Source organism: Coregonus lavaretus (genome assembly GCF_964263955.1).
Source record: "Coregonus lavaretus genome assembly, chromosome: 20".
Taxonomy (NCBI): Eukaryota; Metazoa; Chordata; class Actinopteri; order Salmoniformes; family Salmonidae; genus Coregonus; species Coregonus lavaretus.
In genome coordinates, this window is record NC_140007.1 from 13230008 (window position 1) to 13247813 (window position 17806).

At 42.9% G+C, this 17806-nt stretch overlaps 1 protein-coding gene across 1 annotated transcript; it reads right to left on the minus strand.

Annotated features, from left to right (window-relative positions):
- Window positions 1–240: 240 nt before the first annotated feature.
- Window positions 241–17453, minus strand: LOC311147384 (leucine-rich repeat-containing protein 38-like). The gene is made up of 2 exons (XM_084184080.1): window positions 16585–17453; window positions 241–2098 (listed from the first exon to the last, which is right to left on the minus strand). The coding sequence occupies exons 1-2, from the start codon at window positions 17210–17212 to the stop codon at window positions 1854–1856; spliced, it is 873 nt and encodes a 290-aa protein (XP_084040206.1). The 5' UTR covers window positions 17213–17453; the 3' UTR covers window positions 241–1853.
- Window positions 17454–17806: the final 353 nt, after the last annotated feature.

The following is a 17806-nucleotide window of genomic DNA, read 5'->3' on the forward strand; positions in this document are numbered from 1 at the left end:
ACCTTGTTATATAAGAGTTAAATCAATAAAAATATTATACGTACTGTATGTCTTCATTCAAAGAAACAAGAAAGGTATGTGAAATAAAAGTTCTAAAAGCAAAGTTTCAGAGCATAATGTGTGTATTTTACCGCTTTATTTTCTCTCTCTTACATTTTTTTATATTGCACTTTGCAACCCCATGATTATCATTTTAAGGTGTTTGTTATGGTGCATCATGACAGAAAAAAAGCCCTTTCATCCATTTTTGGGATCTCAAATCTCCTTGGTGCGTTACAAACGCCAGCAAATCTCATTGGTGGGTTACAAATGCCAGCAAATCTCATTGGTAGGTTACAAGCGCCAGAGACGGATACAGTTTGACTGAAGCAACATAAGTGAGACAGACGGACAACCTCTCAAAACTCAGGTCTTGAAGCATCTGTGACTATGCTAGTTTTCATTTATGATCTCCCAGTTGTTTCACTATTCACTTAGCCAAACAATACACATGACATCCTTGACCTATAGCATTCATTCATTCATTCATTCATTCATTCATTCATTCATCAATTTCACCTGGCTGCTACTAGCTGCTGATCTATTGAGGATATAAAGGCTGACATAGGAAAAGGCTGGAAGGCCCAAACATCAAGGATGATCAAGATGAGGAAACACTGAATTAATTTTTACCTTAGCCCTCCTAGCTTGGAATTAGTCTTTGCGGATGTGACAATACTGTTACTCTGTGAAATCTCCATACAAACAAGAGATGACTTCATTTGTACCAAAAATAAATAAAACAACCAAAACATGAACAAAAGCATCAGTATCAATATAAACCTTTTGTTCAAATGTTAAAAAAAAAATAAGAAAAAGAAAAATGATGCCTGAAACAGGAAAATACATTGGTCCACTTACAGTACACGCTGTATAATATAATGATTTCCATAGTTACATTTGTGGGTCATAATTTTTTAGCATATTGTTCTATACAGTATACTGTACCTAACGTGTGATTGTTTTTTAACCAACATTACATTTGTGCTAGCCTGAGTGCCAGACTGTTTATGCTCTCTTGCCAACTACTTAGGGCGTTGTCTCGCCAAACATAGTCAGGCTACATTTGTGCTCCAAAAACAGATATTGTAACAACACCCTCCATATTTACTCGATTTTGCATTTTAGAGTTTGTGTCACAGTTTAGTGTAACATCCTTGTTGATAGCTCATGCTATCCCATTTCTGTGTTCTATATTGTAACAATAGAATCTTCTCATTCAGCCTGCTCTTTGGTAAACAAAGGTTAAGTAGGTTGCTACTCAAATCACTGCAATGGACATAAGTATGCATTAGACTGCAGTGTGCCTGTCCCTTGTCCTCCTCTCTGTCCTTTTACCTCTCAGCTCAACCCAGATCTCAAAGAACCTGTTTGCCACTGGCAGCAGAGGAATAGTCCTCTTTGAAAGGGTGGTGTAAGTAATTTTACCCCATGTTAGACTTAAAGTACAGCCCAAATATAGTACTACGATTTCAAGAGAATGCTGGAGGATCTCTTCAAAGTAAGGTAGTAAGGCTGTGTACACTTCGTACTTCAGTGATAAGAAAACATGTGTATCATTCAAGCGTATGGTTTAACCAACTGCCCTAGCACCCCTCCTGGTGTGCCACTGACTGCCATCAATGCGGCGAGCGGGAATTCACATGCTAAGAGCTTTTTGGCCCAATTCCTAGGCCAAATACACCCTTGTTGTCCTTGACTTACTCTTCCATTTTCCTGCCCTTCTTCCTGGCCATCTTACAAGGTACGTAGTCGGGGTCTGCAATGTCTGCAGTGCCAGTTAATCTGGTCCCAGATCACGCTCTTTCTCCCCCTCAGTCATTGCCCTCCTCGTCTGCCTGACCGGCTTTGCCCAGGCGCTGGAAGCAGTGGACCATAGAGGCCAGGAAGAAACTGGCTATGATGGCCACCACAGAGACGGAGATGCCAGAGAAGATGACGATGAGGATATCCATAAGGGAGAGGTAGCCCCGGCACTCCCGGAAACTGGCCTCAGAGAGCAGACTCAGGGACATAAGAGTCCCGTCCATAGGGAGGGAGCACTCCAACCCTTCCATACCTGAGAGGAGAGAGAGGGAGACAGAAAACAGGATATGATGTCATCAGGCTGGATCACAGTCACTCTATGGTCCAATCCCAAATAAACCCCGGCCTATACACAGTGTAGATCTGAAATTAATTTAAATATATACTGTGCATTTGGAAAGTATTCAGACCACTTCCTTTTTTACACATTTTGTTACGTTACAGCCTTATTCTAAAATGGATACAATGATTTTTTCCCTCATCAATCTACACACAATACCCCATAATGACAAAGTGAAAACAGGTTTTTAGAAATATTTGCAAATGTATTAAAAATAAAAAACTGAAATACCTTATTTACATAAGCATTTAGACCCTTTGCTATGAGACTCGAAATTGAGCTCAGGTGCATCCTGTTTCCATTTATCATCCTTGAGATGTTTCTACAACTTGATTGGAGTCCACCTGTGGTAAATTCAATTGATTGGACATGATTTAGAAAGGCACACACCTGTCTATATAAGGTCCCACAGTTGACAGTGCATGTCAGAGCAAAAACCAAGTGATGAGGTCGAAGGGTACCAAAAATTTCTGCAGCATTGAAGGTCCCCAAGAACACAGTGGCTTCCATCATTCATAAATGGAGGAAGTTTGGAACCACCAAGACTCTTCCTAGAGCTGGCCGCCCAGCCAAACTGAGCAATCGGGGGAGAAGGGCCTTGGTCAGGGAGGTGACCAAGAACCCCATGGTCACTCTGACAGAGCTCCAGAGTTCCTCTGTGGAGATTGGAGAACCTTCCACAAGGACAACCATCTCTGCTGCACTCCACCAATAAGGACTTTATGGTAGAATGGCCAGACGGAAGCCACTCCTCAGTAAAAGGCACATGACAGTCCGCTTGGAGTTTGCCAAAAAGCACTTAAAGGACTCTCAGACCATGAGAAACAAGATTCTCTGGTCTGATGAAACCAAGATTGAACTCTTTGGCCTGAATGCCAAGCGTCACGTCTGGAGGAAACCTGGCACCATCCCTACGGTGAAGCATGGTGGTGGCAGCATCATGCTGTGGGGATGTTTTTCAGCGGCAGGGGCTGGGAGACTAGTCAGGATTGAGGGAAAGATGAACGGAGCAAAGTACAGAGAGATCCTTGATGAAAACCTGCTCCAGAGTGCTCAGGACCTCAGACTGGGGCGAAGGTTCACCTTCCAACAGGACAACGACCCTAAGCACACAGCCAAGACAACACAGGAGTGGCTTCGGGACAAGTCTCTGAATGTCCTTGAGTGGCCCAGCCAGAGCCTGGACTTGAACCCGATCGAACATCTCTGGAGAGACCTGAAAATAGCTGTGCAGCGACGCTCCCCCATCCAAACTGACAGAGCTTGAGAGGATCTGCAGAGAAGAATGGGAGAAACTCCCCAAATACAGGTGTGCCAAGCTTGTAGCGTCATACCCAAGAAGACTCGAGGCTGTAATCGCTGCGAAAGGTGCTTCAACAAAGTTTTGAGGAAAGGGTCTGAATACTTATGTAAATGTGATATTTCAGTTTTTTATGTTTAATAAATTTGCAAAAAATTCTAAAAACATGTTTTTGCTTTGTCATTATGGGGTATTAGGGGAAAAAACAATTTTGTCAATTTTAGAATAAGGCTGTAACGTAACATTGTGGAAAAAGTCAAGGGGTCTGAATACTTTCTGAATGCACTGTATGTATGGTAATATCTTAACAGTGACGGTAACAGCTACATTCTGCCCTGTAAGTTTAGTGGCATTTTCGTCATCTTGCATCTATCAATTCCTTTCAGATCTAAATGCATGGTGGAGCTGACCTCTCTCTGATGGCTGAATAAATACCCTACACAGGTGATTAGCTGTCCCGCCTGTTCACAGTACTGTGTCAGTGAATGTCACTGTGAACTGTTGAATAGCATGCTGACCATACAGTTTGGAATGGCATGCATTGACCGTGGTTGAAATCCACCAAGAATGGCTGGTCTGTGATATCATCCTACTGTAACAGTGTAAGTTAGGACACTGCGAGACCAGATGGGTGCCATTGTTTTGCCTTACAGTAGCTATAGCCCAGTACGCCTACGTAGCTACTATATTGTGTGTGTTCGTGTCTCAGCATTTTCCACACCCATTGAGTCACATCAAGTCCCAAAACCCCATTAATTTGATGTTTGTGTTTAGTTTTCCCTGTTATAATAGCATAAAGTATCAAGCGTTGAATTTACTCACTGCAACAGAGAACCACATTGCCATAAATCAACACCTAACACTCCACAGGAATTTATGATTTTCTTTTAATAGCCATATAAATACATGTGCTTAGTGCCAGGCTGCATTCCATGTGTCGTAGTTTGGTGTGATTTAAAGAGGCTTCACTGAACACCTGTCACAGACGCACATAACTCCTATTACATAATTCCTAGATAAGATTTGGCTTGGGAACTTTGCTTTATTCGCCTCTCCAAGGCAAACATTAATTTGTGAAATGTCCACGTTGCAATCAGATCTATCTGCTTTGGTTTACACAGAAGGCGGAGAGTAATCTGCTCCAACCAGTGTGTTACTAGCAGACACCAGATCAACCCCTGGGTAATAACACAACAGAGACAGATTTATTGAAACTGAAATACAGAAATATTAAATTTACGTAAGTATTCACACCCCTGAGTCAATACATATTAGAATCACCTTTGGCAGAGATTACAGCTGTGAGTCTTTCTGGGTAAGTCTCTAAGAGCTCTGCACACCTGGATTGTACAATATATGCACAGTATTCTTTCAAAAATTCGTCATGCTCTGTCAAGTTGGCTGTTGATCATTGCTAGACAGACATTTTCAAGTCTTGCCATAGATTTTCAAGCCGATTAATTAAGTCAAAACTGTAACTGGGCCACTCAGGAACATTCAATGTTGTCTTGGTAAGCAACTCCAGTGTCTAGTCCCCTGTAGCTCAGTTGGTAGAGCATGGCGCTTGCAACGCCAGGGTTGTGGGTTCTTTTCCCACGGGGGGCCAGTATGAAAATGTATGCACTAACTGTAAGTCGCTCTGGATAAGAGTGTCTGCTAAATGACTAAAATTTCACAGCCATTAAACTCTTTAACTGTTTTAAAGTCATCATTGGCCTCATGGTGAAATCCCTGAGCGGTTTCCTTCCTCTCCAGCTACTGAGTAAGGAAGGATGCCTGTATCTTTGTAGTGACTGGGTGTTTTGATACACCATCCAACGTGTAATTAATTTAACTTCACCATGCTCAAAGGGATATTCAATGTCTGCTTTTTTATATTTGCCCATCTACCAATAGGTGCCCTTCTTTGCGAGTTATTGGAAAACCTGCCTGGTCTTTGAGGTTGAATCTGTGTTTGAAATGTACTACTCGACTGAGGGACCTTACAGATAATTGTATGTGTGGGGTACAGAAATGAGGTTGTCATTCAAAAACACTATTAGTCCATGCAACTTATTGTGTCTTGTGTTACTCCTGAACGTATTTAGGCTTGCCATTACAAAGGGCTTGAATACTTATAGACTCAAGACATTTCAGGATTTCATTTTTTATTAATTTGTAAAACTTTCTAAAAACATAAGCACACTTTGACGTTATGGGGTTTTGTGTGTAGGCCAGTGACACAAAATCTCAATTTAATCAATTTTAAATTCAGGCTGTAACACAACAAAATGTGGAAAAAGTCAAGGTGTGTGAATACTTTCTGAAGGCACTGTATGTGAGAACGCTGTTCATTGACTACAGTTCAGCATTCAACACTATTGTTCCCTTGAAGCCTGACAGCAGGTTCAGAGCCCTGGGTCTGTACACCACCCTCTGCAACTGGATCCTGGACCTTTTGACTGGCAGACCACAGGCTGTGAGGATTGGCAGCAACCCCTCCTCCATATTAACTCTTAACACAGGGGCCCCCCAGGGGTGTGTCCTCAGCCCTCTGCTGTACTACCTGTTCCCCCACGACCGTGTGGCTTTGCACGACACCAACTCCATCGTCAAGTTTGCTGACGACACCACGATTGTAGGCCTAATAACCAACAGCGACGAGTCCTTCTATAGGGAGGAGGTAAGCGAACTGGCATTGTGGTGCCAGGACAACAACCTCTCCCTCAACATCAGCAAAACAAAAGAGTTGACTGTTGACTTCAGGAAGCAGAGGAGGAAACATGCCCCGTCCATATCAACGGGACTGCAGTAGAAAGAATCAGCAGTTTAAAGTTCCTCTGCGTCCACAGCACCGAGGACTTCACATGGACCAACAACACCACCACTCTTAACAAGAGGGCTCAACAGCGTCTCTACTTCCTAAGGCAGCTGAAGAAATCTCTTCTCCAAATACTACCGCTGCACCATCGAGTGCGTCCTGACTGGTTGCATCATATCCTGGTACGGGTATTGCTCCATCCACAACCGCAAGGCCCTCCAGTGGGTGGTGAAGACGGCCCAGTACATCACTGGGACCGTGCTCCCACCCATCCAGGACATCTACTCCAAACGGTGCCTGAGGAAGGGCCGCAGCATCATCAAGGACCCCAAACACCCCAGCCACATGCTGTTCACTCCCTTACTGTTGGGAAGACGGTATCGGACCATGAGGTCTGATACCAACAGGCTCAGAGACAGTATCTGTCTACAAGCCATCAGACTGCTGAACACTTGAACTGGACTGACCACCTGCATTGACTCTCTGCACCTTAGCACACATGCACTCACACATACTCACACATTCATCCATACATACACACACACACACACACACACACACACACACACACATACACACACACACACACACACACACACACACACATACATACATACATACATTCATGCTACACACACATCACAACTGCTTCTACCAGACTCCTATTATTATTGCTAAATAATGCACAATTTAAACACCTGCCACCCCCCTTCTGCAAAACACGTGTAAATATTGGGCTATAAATTGTGCCTTCCTGTATTATACTGATGCTAAAATGTTTATTCTATTCTACTGAGCCATTTACTATGTTCTTATATTTTATTATTTCTTATTGTTGTTGCATTGTCGAAGGAACCAGCAAGTAAGCATTTCGTTGGACGGTGTATGCCATGTGTATCCTGTACATACGACTAATAAAAACTTGAAACTTGAAATTATTGCATGAGAAAAACAGAAGTGTGTAGAACAAGAAATAGACTTATATTTGCGCTCTGGCAATTACATATAATACCAGAATAAGATACAATAATACACTATAACAGGTAATAATGGAACAGTACCAAATGATCTGTTCAAATTGAAATTATGAGGATAAATAGATTATACTGTGGATTATTTTACTTAACGGGCATCAATTGGGCTCAGGTTTCCTAGTAAAATAACCCAATCTATTCCACAATCCACAGAACTTGAGAAACAAAACGTTTATTTTTATTTTTATTGGTATTAGCTGTTTTTGGAAGAAGTATTCGATATAAAACATTACAGTTTTTTCCAATTGCTAACACACTAAAATGACATGCACAGCACAATTATTTAAACTGACACACGGAGAGCAAAACCTCTTCTCAAGTCTCCAAAAGTCTAAACACATTTTCTGCTTTACACACATTTTACAATTCAAAAGGGCACTTTTTAAATGCACTGCACACGGTTCTCTGCATAAGACACAACAATCTGACATAAAGTCACATGTTTGCCATTTCAAAACACTGCCATTCAAAATGACACTACATGAGCTAATTGGCCAATACATGTGCCACCTGGCCAAACACCTCAATGGTTAATTGCTACCACTTCAATCAGGAAGTAAGCACTATGAAAAGACCACAGGTGAGCACCTTTTGTTTTACAACAACAATGGAAGACGTCGCAGAGAGAGGAAGAGGAAGAGGGAGGGTGAGAATGAGAGGGGTAGGAAGAGTGAGAGGTAGGGGTAGAGCTGGTAGAGGAGTTCATGGCCAAAGAAGACAACAACTATCAAATGAAATCAGAGCAACCTTAGTTGATCATGTCATCAACCATGGGCTGACAATGCAAGAGGCTGGACAGAGAGTGCAGCCCAACTTGAGCTGTTTTACTGTCGCCTGTGTCATCCGGACATTTAGACTGGAGTACAGGTATGTAACCAACATTTCTTTCACACTATGTAGTACACCCCATGTCATAGTGTATCAGTTGGGTGACACCTGTTTACTTCATGACTGGCTGATGTCATACACTAACTGCACACGTTTCCAGTACAATACTCTACTGTGGGGGAAATATCTTTAGGCTGCATTGTCTAAGCCCTATATTTTTGTTTTTTTGTTTTCTTAAAGGACTGAGAGACGCAACCATGGTGGAGGAAGGGGCCAAATGTTCACCGGGGTACAGGAAGCTGCCATTGTAAACTTGGTTTTGGAAAATAATGAAATCAGATTACGAGAAATTCTAAGCCACATCATCCAAGACATCACCATATTCAACAACATTCGTCGAGTCAGTCTGTCCACATTGGCTCGCATTCTCAAGCGAAACCAAATCAGAATGAAACAACTTTATAAAGTGCCGTTTGAGAGAAACTCTCAAAGAAACAAAGAGGTCAGACGAGCATATGTGGATGTAGGTACAATATTGACTGCAGTACACTACACGCAACATTGTTTCCCAGTGTACTGGATAACACCATATTGACTGCTTTTGTTCTTTGTTTTCAGGGAGTACTGGAAATGGATGCTCATGCAATCCCACATGAGTTCATCTTTATAGATGAGGCTGGGTTCAACCTAGCAAAGACCAGAAGAAGGGGGAGAAACGTCATTGGCCACAGAGCCATTATAGATGTTCCTGGCCAATGTGGTGGGAACATCACAATGTGCGCTGCCATCTCCAATACGCATGGTGTCCTCCACCGTCATGCCAACCTTGGACCATACAACACAGCCCATATTCTCACATTTCTGGACAGACTCTACAACATTCTCATACCACCAGAGCGTATGAATGATGCAGACCATCAAAGAACCCGGTACGTTGTAGTATGGGACAACGTGAGCTTTCATCGTGCAGCCCCAGTCCAAAACTGGTTTGCTGACCACCCACCATTTCTCGTGCAATACCTCCCACCATACTCACCATTTCTGAACCCCATAGAAGAGGCATGGCGGTGGAAGGTATACGACCGGCAGCCCTTTGTGCGCATTACTCTTGTGCAGGCTATGGAAGAGGCATGTGATGAGATAGATGTGGGTGCGATTCAGGGATGGATAAGGCACTCAAGGCGCTTCTTCCCTTGATGTCTGGCAAGGGAAGATATTGCCTGTGATGTGGACGAGGCGTTGTGGCCAGACCCAGCTGTGCGGCAAGATGGTGCCTAATTATTTTTCTTGCCTTTTATTTTTTCTGCAATTTTCTTTTTCAGTTTACTGTTTTTTGTGAGCATATTTTTGTTCAGTCCAATGTAAATATATCTGCTGTGCATATGTTGCACTGACTTGTTTGGTAAAAAATAATTCAACAGCATGTGTGTATCTGCAATTATTTCTGTGCATGTGAACAATCTGAAGAATTTTCTGCAATTTGAACTATTTTAGTATTATGGCAAAGCATACTAAAGATGAGAGTGCTTTTCATTATGCCCAACAGTGTGTAGTTGGTTAGACACAAATCTGGTAATATGAATGAAGTGTGTGCCATTTCGTGCAAACGTTTGATTTTTGATAATGCTATGTGTAGTTTTGGTTGCAGTGCTTCATTTTGCAGGATATATGAGGTATTTTGCAGTTTGGGTGTGTGGTTTTGTGAATTGTGTTAAGTATTTTGATAAAACCAGCCTAGTTTGCAAAATTGTGTTTTAGCAATTGGGAAAAACTGTAATCTAAAGCACATATGGTGTACCTCAGACATGATAATGAAGGCAGTTTTGGGCGCTTCCATTTTGGCCTGCCTCTGTTTGTAGCTGCTGTGGCCAGCAGTCAGTAGACATCATTATCAAGTGTGTGCGTGTGTGGTGAGTCACAGTCAGACCAGAAGGGGTTTTCCACATGCGGAGTGACAGTGACCTCATTCATCAGTGATATTCCAGTCACGTGGCTCTCCTCTCGTCTCACCACGCAGCACAACAAGCTCAGCCCAGACACTGGCTGTCCTGCTCTCTCTCTCTGGCTCTGTCTGTGGAGAGGACCAGAATACGAAATTGCAAATAGATGGAGAGATTCTGTATGGTTTCGGTGTTGGTGTTGATGAGTGTGGGGGTGGGGAAGAATTGAGTAACGTAATGCCTACATTGTCTGATGCTGCCTATATACCTAGAATCGTCAACAGAATCACTGCATCATATCTGACATGAGTATGCATAGTATATTATATTGATGGGATTTCAGTTGCCATGCTGCTATAGAGTTGGCATTATACTGTTGAAGTCGGAAGTTTACATACACTTAGGTTGGAGTCATTAAAACTCGTTTTTCAACCACTCCACAAATTTCTTGTTAACAAACTATAGTTTTGGCAAGTCGGTTAGGACATCTACTTTGTGCATGACACAAGTAATTTTTCCAACAATTGTTTACAGATTATTTCACTTATAATTCACTGTATCACAATTCCAGTGGGTCAGAAGTTTACATACACTAAGTTCACTGTGCCTTTAAACAGCTTGGAAAATTCCAGAAAACGATGTCATGGCTTTAGAAGCTTCTGATAGGCTAATTGACATCATTTGAATCAGTTGGAGGTGTACCTGTGGATGTATTTCAAGGCCTACCTTCAAACTCAGTGCCTCTTTGTTTGACATCATGGGAAAATCAAAAGAAATCAGCCAAGACCTCAGAACATTTTTTTTAGACCTCCACAAGTCTGGTTCATCCTTGGGAGCAATTTCCAAATGCCTGAAGGTACCACGTTCATCTATACAAACAATAGTACGCAAGTATAAACACCATGGGACCACGCAGCCGTCATACCGCTCAGGAAGGAGACGCGTTCTGTCTCCTAGAAATGAACGTACTTTGGTGCGAAAGTGCAAATCAGTCCCAGAACAACAGCAAAGGACCTTGTGAAGATGCTGGAGGAAACAGGTACAAAAGTATCTATATCCACAGTAAAACGAGTCCTATATCGACATAACCTGAAAGGCCGCTCGGCAAGGAAGAAGCCACTGCTCCAAAACCGCCATAAAAAAGCCTGACTATGGTTTGCAACTGCACATGGGGACAAAGATCATACTTTTTGGAGAAATGTACTCTGGTCTGATGAAACAAAAATAGAACTGTTTGGCCATAATGACCATCGTTATGTTTGGAGGAAAAAGGGGACGGCTTGCAAGCCGAAGGACACCATCCCAACTGTGAAGCACAGGGGTGGCAGCATCATGCTGTGGGGGTGCTTTGCTGCAGGAGGGACTGGTGCACTTCACAAAATAGATGGCATCATGAGGAAGGAACATTATGTGGATATATTGAAGCAACATCTCAAGACATCAGTCAGGAAGTTAAAGCTTGGTCGCAAATGGGTCTTCCAAATGGACAATGAGTCCAAGCATACTTCCAAAGTTGTGGCAAAATGGCTTAAGGACAACAAAGTCAAGGTATTGGAGTGGCCATCCCAAAGCCCTGACCTCAATCCTATAGAAAATGTGTGAGCAGAACTGAAAAAGCGTGTGCGAGCAAGGAGGCCTACAAATCTGACTCAGTTACACCAGCTCTGTCAAGAGGAATGGGCCAAAATTCACCCAACTTATTGTGGGAAGCTTGTGGAAGGCTACCCGAAACGTTTGACCCAAGTTAAACAATTTAAAGGCAATGCTACCAAATACACTCAAATAGTATGTTAACATCTGACCCACTGGGAATGTGATGAAAGAAATAAAAGCTGAAATAAATCATTCTCTCTACTATTATTCTGACATTTCACATTCTTAAAATAAAGTGGTGACGCTAACTGACCTAAGACAGGGAAGTTTTATTAGGATTAAATGTCAGGAATTGTGAAAAACTGAGTTTAAAGGTGTATGTAAACTTCCGACTTCAACTGTATGTGTGCGTGTGCATTTGTTTGTGTATACGTTTGTGTGTGTGCAGTGGCGTGTATTCATAGATGCCAAGGGAAGCCAAGCTTCCCCCAAAAATTGACCAAGAAAAGAACACACAAAATAATTGTTCTTTCATCTCTCCGTGTTTCATAAATTTCCTTCAATTCGCAAGAGGCTGAATGTGCAGTATCTCACCGGAGAAAGCATCCAAGCGAGCGAAACAGCGCCCCTCTGTCTCAGTATATGTAGCGTATCTATCTGATGCTGTCTGGTCAAAAAGAGTATGACATTGTTGCCACCCATATCATTGAATGCAAGGGAATCCAGCGAGCATTTGGCCTCCCTTGATAAAATAAATTAATAATAATAATAACAGTGCACCAAAAAAAAAGTGTCAAGGGAAGCCTGTTTGGATTTGGCTTCAGACCAATCACATCAGAAGCCAAACATCATTGACAGAAAAAAACTTGAATTGTGTTGTGTTGTTGTCCTCCGGTGGCCAGCTAGCTAGCTAAAATCGTCCCTTTCCTAAATTAATCACGGATGGAGCTAGGGATTTGGACTTGTGGTTTTACTTAATTCTCCATAATGGCCAATGATTGTAACAGCGATTCTGATCTAACCATAAATTCATACATTGTGCCCCTGGCCTGAGAGGATGGAAGTTCAACATGTAGCTAGATGTAGTATGCTAATGTTAACTAGCTGGCCTGGCGCATCGTTGCCCATGAAAGGAAGCATTTTAGCCAGGTAGCCTATGACAACAAAAACGAAAAGTGTGTACTGTACTGTATGACAGAGTCATAGACCGTTTAGGCAGAGGAGGATGGCATTGGCATTTCTCTACAAGTAGGGTGAGTCAACATGTTTTTTCTACTTGCACACACACACACACACACACACACACACACACACACATAAATCAGTACCATGGACAGCCACATCATATTTAGCTTACGTTGATTGGACTAAATCGTTTTTGGTATCTTTTAGTTGTCATTGTATTAGACTAAGCATAGGTGATTAGATGACGTTGAAATGTTGATGTTGAAATGGTGCTGGAATAATGGAGGCAGCTCCTGTTTTCTTTGTGACTTGCGGTAACTCAGTGGTTCTAAATTAATAGTTGTTTAGTAGTCCAAAAATGTTGGAAACATTACCTTGCTTGACCATGCTGTAGGTCATGTAACTGTTTGTTACATGCAAATGCTTTGTGGACTTCACAGGACAGGGGTTGCTCTCCGGTTTTGTGATGAAACAAAGGTGTGGTTGAGTTTATTCTGCCACTGGGTCTTTTTATTGTCTCGGCCTTAGCCTATATATAACAATAATATAATATACCATTTAGCAGACGCTTTTATCCAAAGCGACTTACAGTCAAGTGTGCATACATTTCTACGTATGGGTGGTCCCGGGGATCGAACCCACTACCCTGGCGTTACAAGCGCCATGCTCTACCAATTGAGCTACAGAGGACCACATTTATATATCAGCAAGGCATGTGAACTAACAGGTTATAGAGCAAACAACGCAATTATCACAACACATAGGTTGTAATATGGCTTTCTCGGGGTGGGGGGGTTTGGCTTCCCTGGTGATTTTACTCATGCACCGTGGGTTACTCGCAGAAAGATGGAGTATCTTTTACTGTGATGGAACATTAGTCTAGATAATGTCAGTGTCGATGGCATGCTGTCATCAGTATCAAATGAAGTGCAGTTGTGAATAATGGATGCTGATTGTTCATCCTTGACCCAACAGCACTAGAAACAGCACGCTGTAGTGTGATTATACAGGTTACCGCTTTGAATCTTTCACATACATTCACCTAAAGGCACCATCGTGAAATATCCTCAGCGGAATGTGTCTTAAAGGGGCAATCTGCAGTTCAAACAAAAACAGAGTGGTTATATTCTTCAAGAATCAATGGGTATATTAATTTAAAAGTAAAAAAAAATTTATGTACCAATCGCAGATTGCCTCTTTAACTGAGCTTTGTTGTATCTTGATGATACAGTAACTGAGAGTACAGTAGGCTTCAATGTGTCTATTCATGTTCTCAGATACTTAACAGATCAAGACGATCTCAATCAGGATCTGACAGAGCAATGTCCCTGACAGCAAAGTGGTTAAAAGAAAGAGGTTACTGTTTGGGTCAGTGAAATTACAGTGTCCAAGAGAAAATTGCGTTTTTGACTTATCCCACAAACCCAGTGACTGGGCTTGATTGAATGGCTCTGTGGAAGTGTCCAGTACAGCAAGTGGTCCATTATCCTGTGCCCTTCATTCTCCAGTTTGTTCACAGCTGTAGTTCACACTCAGTAATTAAGAAGGTTTGATTGTGATTTGCCTCAGAGAGTCAGGAACTTAGTGATCAGCGAGTAAAGGGCTTGTTTAGCCTAATCCATCAAAGCTCCATTTCTTCCTAGTATATACATTCTGATCCATGTTTTTAGTCTGCTGCCTTGTCAGAATGATGAAAAGATTATCAATGGCATTCAACGAGTTTGTCCCAAAGGCAATGGGAAAGAGTAAGTCTGCCTGTGTGTCAAATATACTGTACAATCCACATGTCCTTTAGGGCAACATACAGTAGAGGTTTTCTATGGTTAGCCCTATTAAAGGTGCTAAACCAGGCATAAGACTGGAGCCTACAGTTGCTAAGGCCTATAGAATAGCATGTAGGAAGCACCATAGTATTGGTGTGTATATATATATATATATATTTTTTTATGTAGTCATTTAGCAGACGCTCTTATCCAGAGCAACTTATAGTTAGTGAGTGCATACATCTCCATACTGGCCCCCCGTGGGAAACGAACCCACAACCCTGGCGTTGCAAGCGCCATGCTCTACCAACTGAGCTACTCGGGGTATATGTGTCTGTGCTCACAAAAAATTCGGTGTTAATGTGTCACACAGAATTTTGTTACAATAACTTTGTGCTCTGCCAAGAGTCCAGGGCACATCTATTGAAATTAAATACACTGTGAAGATTGCCAATGTGCCAATTTGATAAATTGATATGATCCATAGAACACCCTGTTGCTTTGATTAGCGTACTGTAATAACAAAGGGTTTGTCCCAAATGGCACCCTATTCCTTATGGGCCCTGGTCAAAAGTAGTGCACTATAAAGGGAAAAGGGTGCCATTTGGGACACACACACATAGCTTACTTCAATACAGGCCCTAATTCCAGCTTAAATAATATTGACCTCATTTGTATGGACCTTAATAAACGTGTTAGAGGGTGAAGTAGCACTAGCCTAACTCTTGGGAAGCAGTTAATGTGTAAATATGGAGTTGGACTTCCACTCACAGAATGTTTGCTCAGGTCAGAGCTCACCATAGCACTGGAGCCCTGGAGAATGAGAGTGAGCATATACTGCATGCAATAACCTGTCAGCACTGCAAACAAGGAAGATTTATGTAGACAATACCCTCACTGTCTATATATATGGCAACACTACAAGTGTGGATCAGAAGCTATATGTAATGCTTATCGTCTGTAATAACGTAAACAATGCAGGTATATTATGATCTATCAAGTGATTCAGATCCTATTGAATTTGATGCCCTGGCCTCATTTCTTTTTCATCTTGAAGATCTTACATGTGATCTACCCACTCAATATTTTGGTGGACAGACTCTTAGAAAAAAAGGTGCTATCTAGAACCTTTAAGGTTTCATTGGCTGTCCCCATAGGATAACCATTTGAAGAACTCGTTTTGGTTCCATGTAGAACTCTTTTGGTTCCAGGTAAAACTATTTTGGGTTCCATGTAGAACCCTTTCCATTGAGGGTTCTACATGGAACCCAACATGGTTCTAGCTGGAACCAAAAAGGGTTTTTCTATGAGAGTAGGAACCTTTTTTTCTAAGAGTGCAGTGTTTGAGTATGAAACCTGGATCGAGTCTCAATAAACGGTCTACTTGTGATTTTAGAACGTGCACATACACACACACACACAATCTGAGAACACACTCTAATGAGGCATATGATTAATTAATTATTCAGACACAATCTGGTATCTGGAATCTGGGACTCTCCACTAGTCTTACACAATTCTCTTCTCTCTTTCTCATGCTTATGAAGATGTTTCAGAGTGATCTCATAATAACATTAAAGTGTCCATTTCCATTCAGAATTATCAGTAGTATGAGCAACAAACTGCACATGAAATAAATGATGATGAGTTTGTTAGCCAATAGCTGTTTAGTCTATATTAGACAATTGAAAACAAATAGGAGGAACCATATATTTATACATACAGTGTAAAACATGGGCCAAGTAGAGACATTTCATACTAACCACTGTTATGCACGTTACGTTATCTGTCTTTCATTGTACTGTGCAGTTTTATATTTTAATTCTATAACCAATTGGCTTATGGTATGATAGTGAGTTGTTTGAATCAGAAACGAGTGGGCTGACAAAAGAGTGATATGTCCTAGCACAGGCAAAGATGTTAAAGCAAATACGTGCTGTTAAGCAGCTTACATACCCGTTGGAAGCTTGTGGCGGTTCTCCATCAGCCACACAAAGAGTTTAGCAAAGTGACAGTTACACACCCAGGGGTTGCCCTCCAGGCGCAGCACCCGGAGTGAGGTTAGGGGCTCCAGCACCCCCACGTCCAGCCCCTGCAGGCCGTTTCTCTCCAGCTCCAGCTCCCGCAGCGAGGTCAGGCCCAGGAAAGCGTCCTCCTCCACCTGGCTAAGATAGGGGTTGTTCCCCAGCCGCAACTTGATCAGGCTCCGGGACTCCCCAAAGGTCTCTGACTGGATCTCTGTCAGGTTGTTGCTGCCCAGGTCCAGGAAGACCAGGCGGGACGAGGTGCTAAGGGTGCCAGGCTCCAGCCCCGACAGGGAGTTATTCCTCAGGTCCAGGTAGACCAGGTCGCTGTACAGAACCAGGAAATCCGAGGGGATCAAGGGAATCCAGTTGTCGGAGAGCAGGAGGCGCCGGACATCCAGGGGGATGGGGCTTGGGAGGCGGGTGAGACCTTGGCCCTGGCAGTCCACGGTGTGGTGGTCCGGACACAGGCAGCTGGACGGACAGTTGTGGCCCCGAGTCAGCAAGGTGGAGGAGAGCAAGGCAAGGAAAGGCTGAAGCCAGTTAATGCATGGTAACATTTTCAAGGGGGTGAGAGGGAGAGCTGGACTTCAGGTAGGGGAGGGGAGGGAGAGGTTGGGGGGAAGGGGGTACAGGACAGGAGAGGGCACAGGGGTTGGGTAGAGATCAAGAGGTGGGAGATTAAGGAAGGGGAGGGGGAAGCAGAAGGAAGAAAGGAATCAATGTCCTGGCGCTGGCATCTTTCTTCCTCTTGGTGTGTAATCTACAAAGGCCTTGCCATCGAGTGGCAAGACAGACGCGGAACAGTGTTTTCCAGGAGATCATGTAGCAAGTGGTCTGGATCGAATAGCAGCCTACTGGCTTTGAGGGAATAAGGGGAGGAGTGAGAGAGCGGGATCGAGCGAGAAAGAGGGAGGGAGGGGGTGTGGATTAACACAGAGGTAAATAGAAACTAGCGAACCAGACGCGCTGGGGAGGGGGTGTGTGGGGGGCGAGGGGCGGAGGGTGGTAGGGTAAGCCAGGAGGGGGTGTGAACTTGCAGGAGGGTTGCCCCTCAGTTTCATTAGAACAGTTAATGAGTGACGCCGTCTATGAGTCAAAAGAAGAATATCTTAGCATTGGAAGGCTAGACTCACTCACAAGGTATGGGTGTT

Coding starts and splice junctions, on each gene's coding strand:
- LOC311147384 (XM_084184080.1), bottom strand. CDS start 17,212: ATGTTACCATGCATTAACTGGCTTCAGCCTTTCCTTGCCTTGCTCTCC. Junction 2,099..16,584: donor CCGCCACAAGCTTCCAACGG/GTATGTAAGCTG, acceptor CTCTCCTCTCAG/GTATGGAAGGGTTGGAGTGC.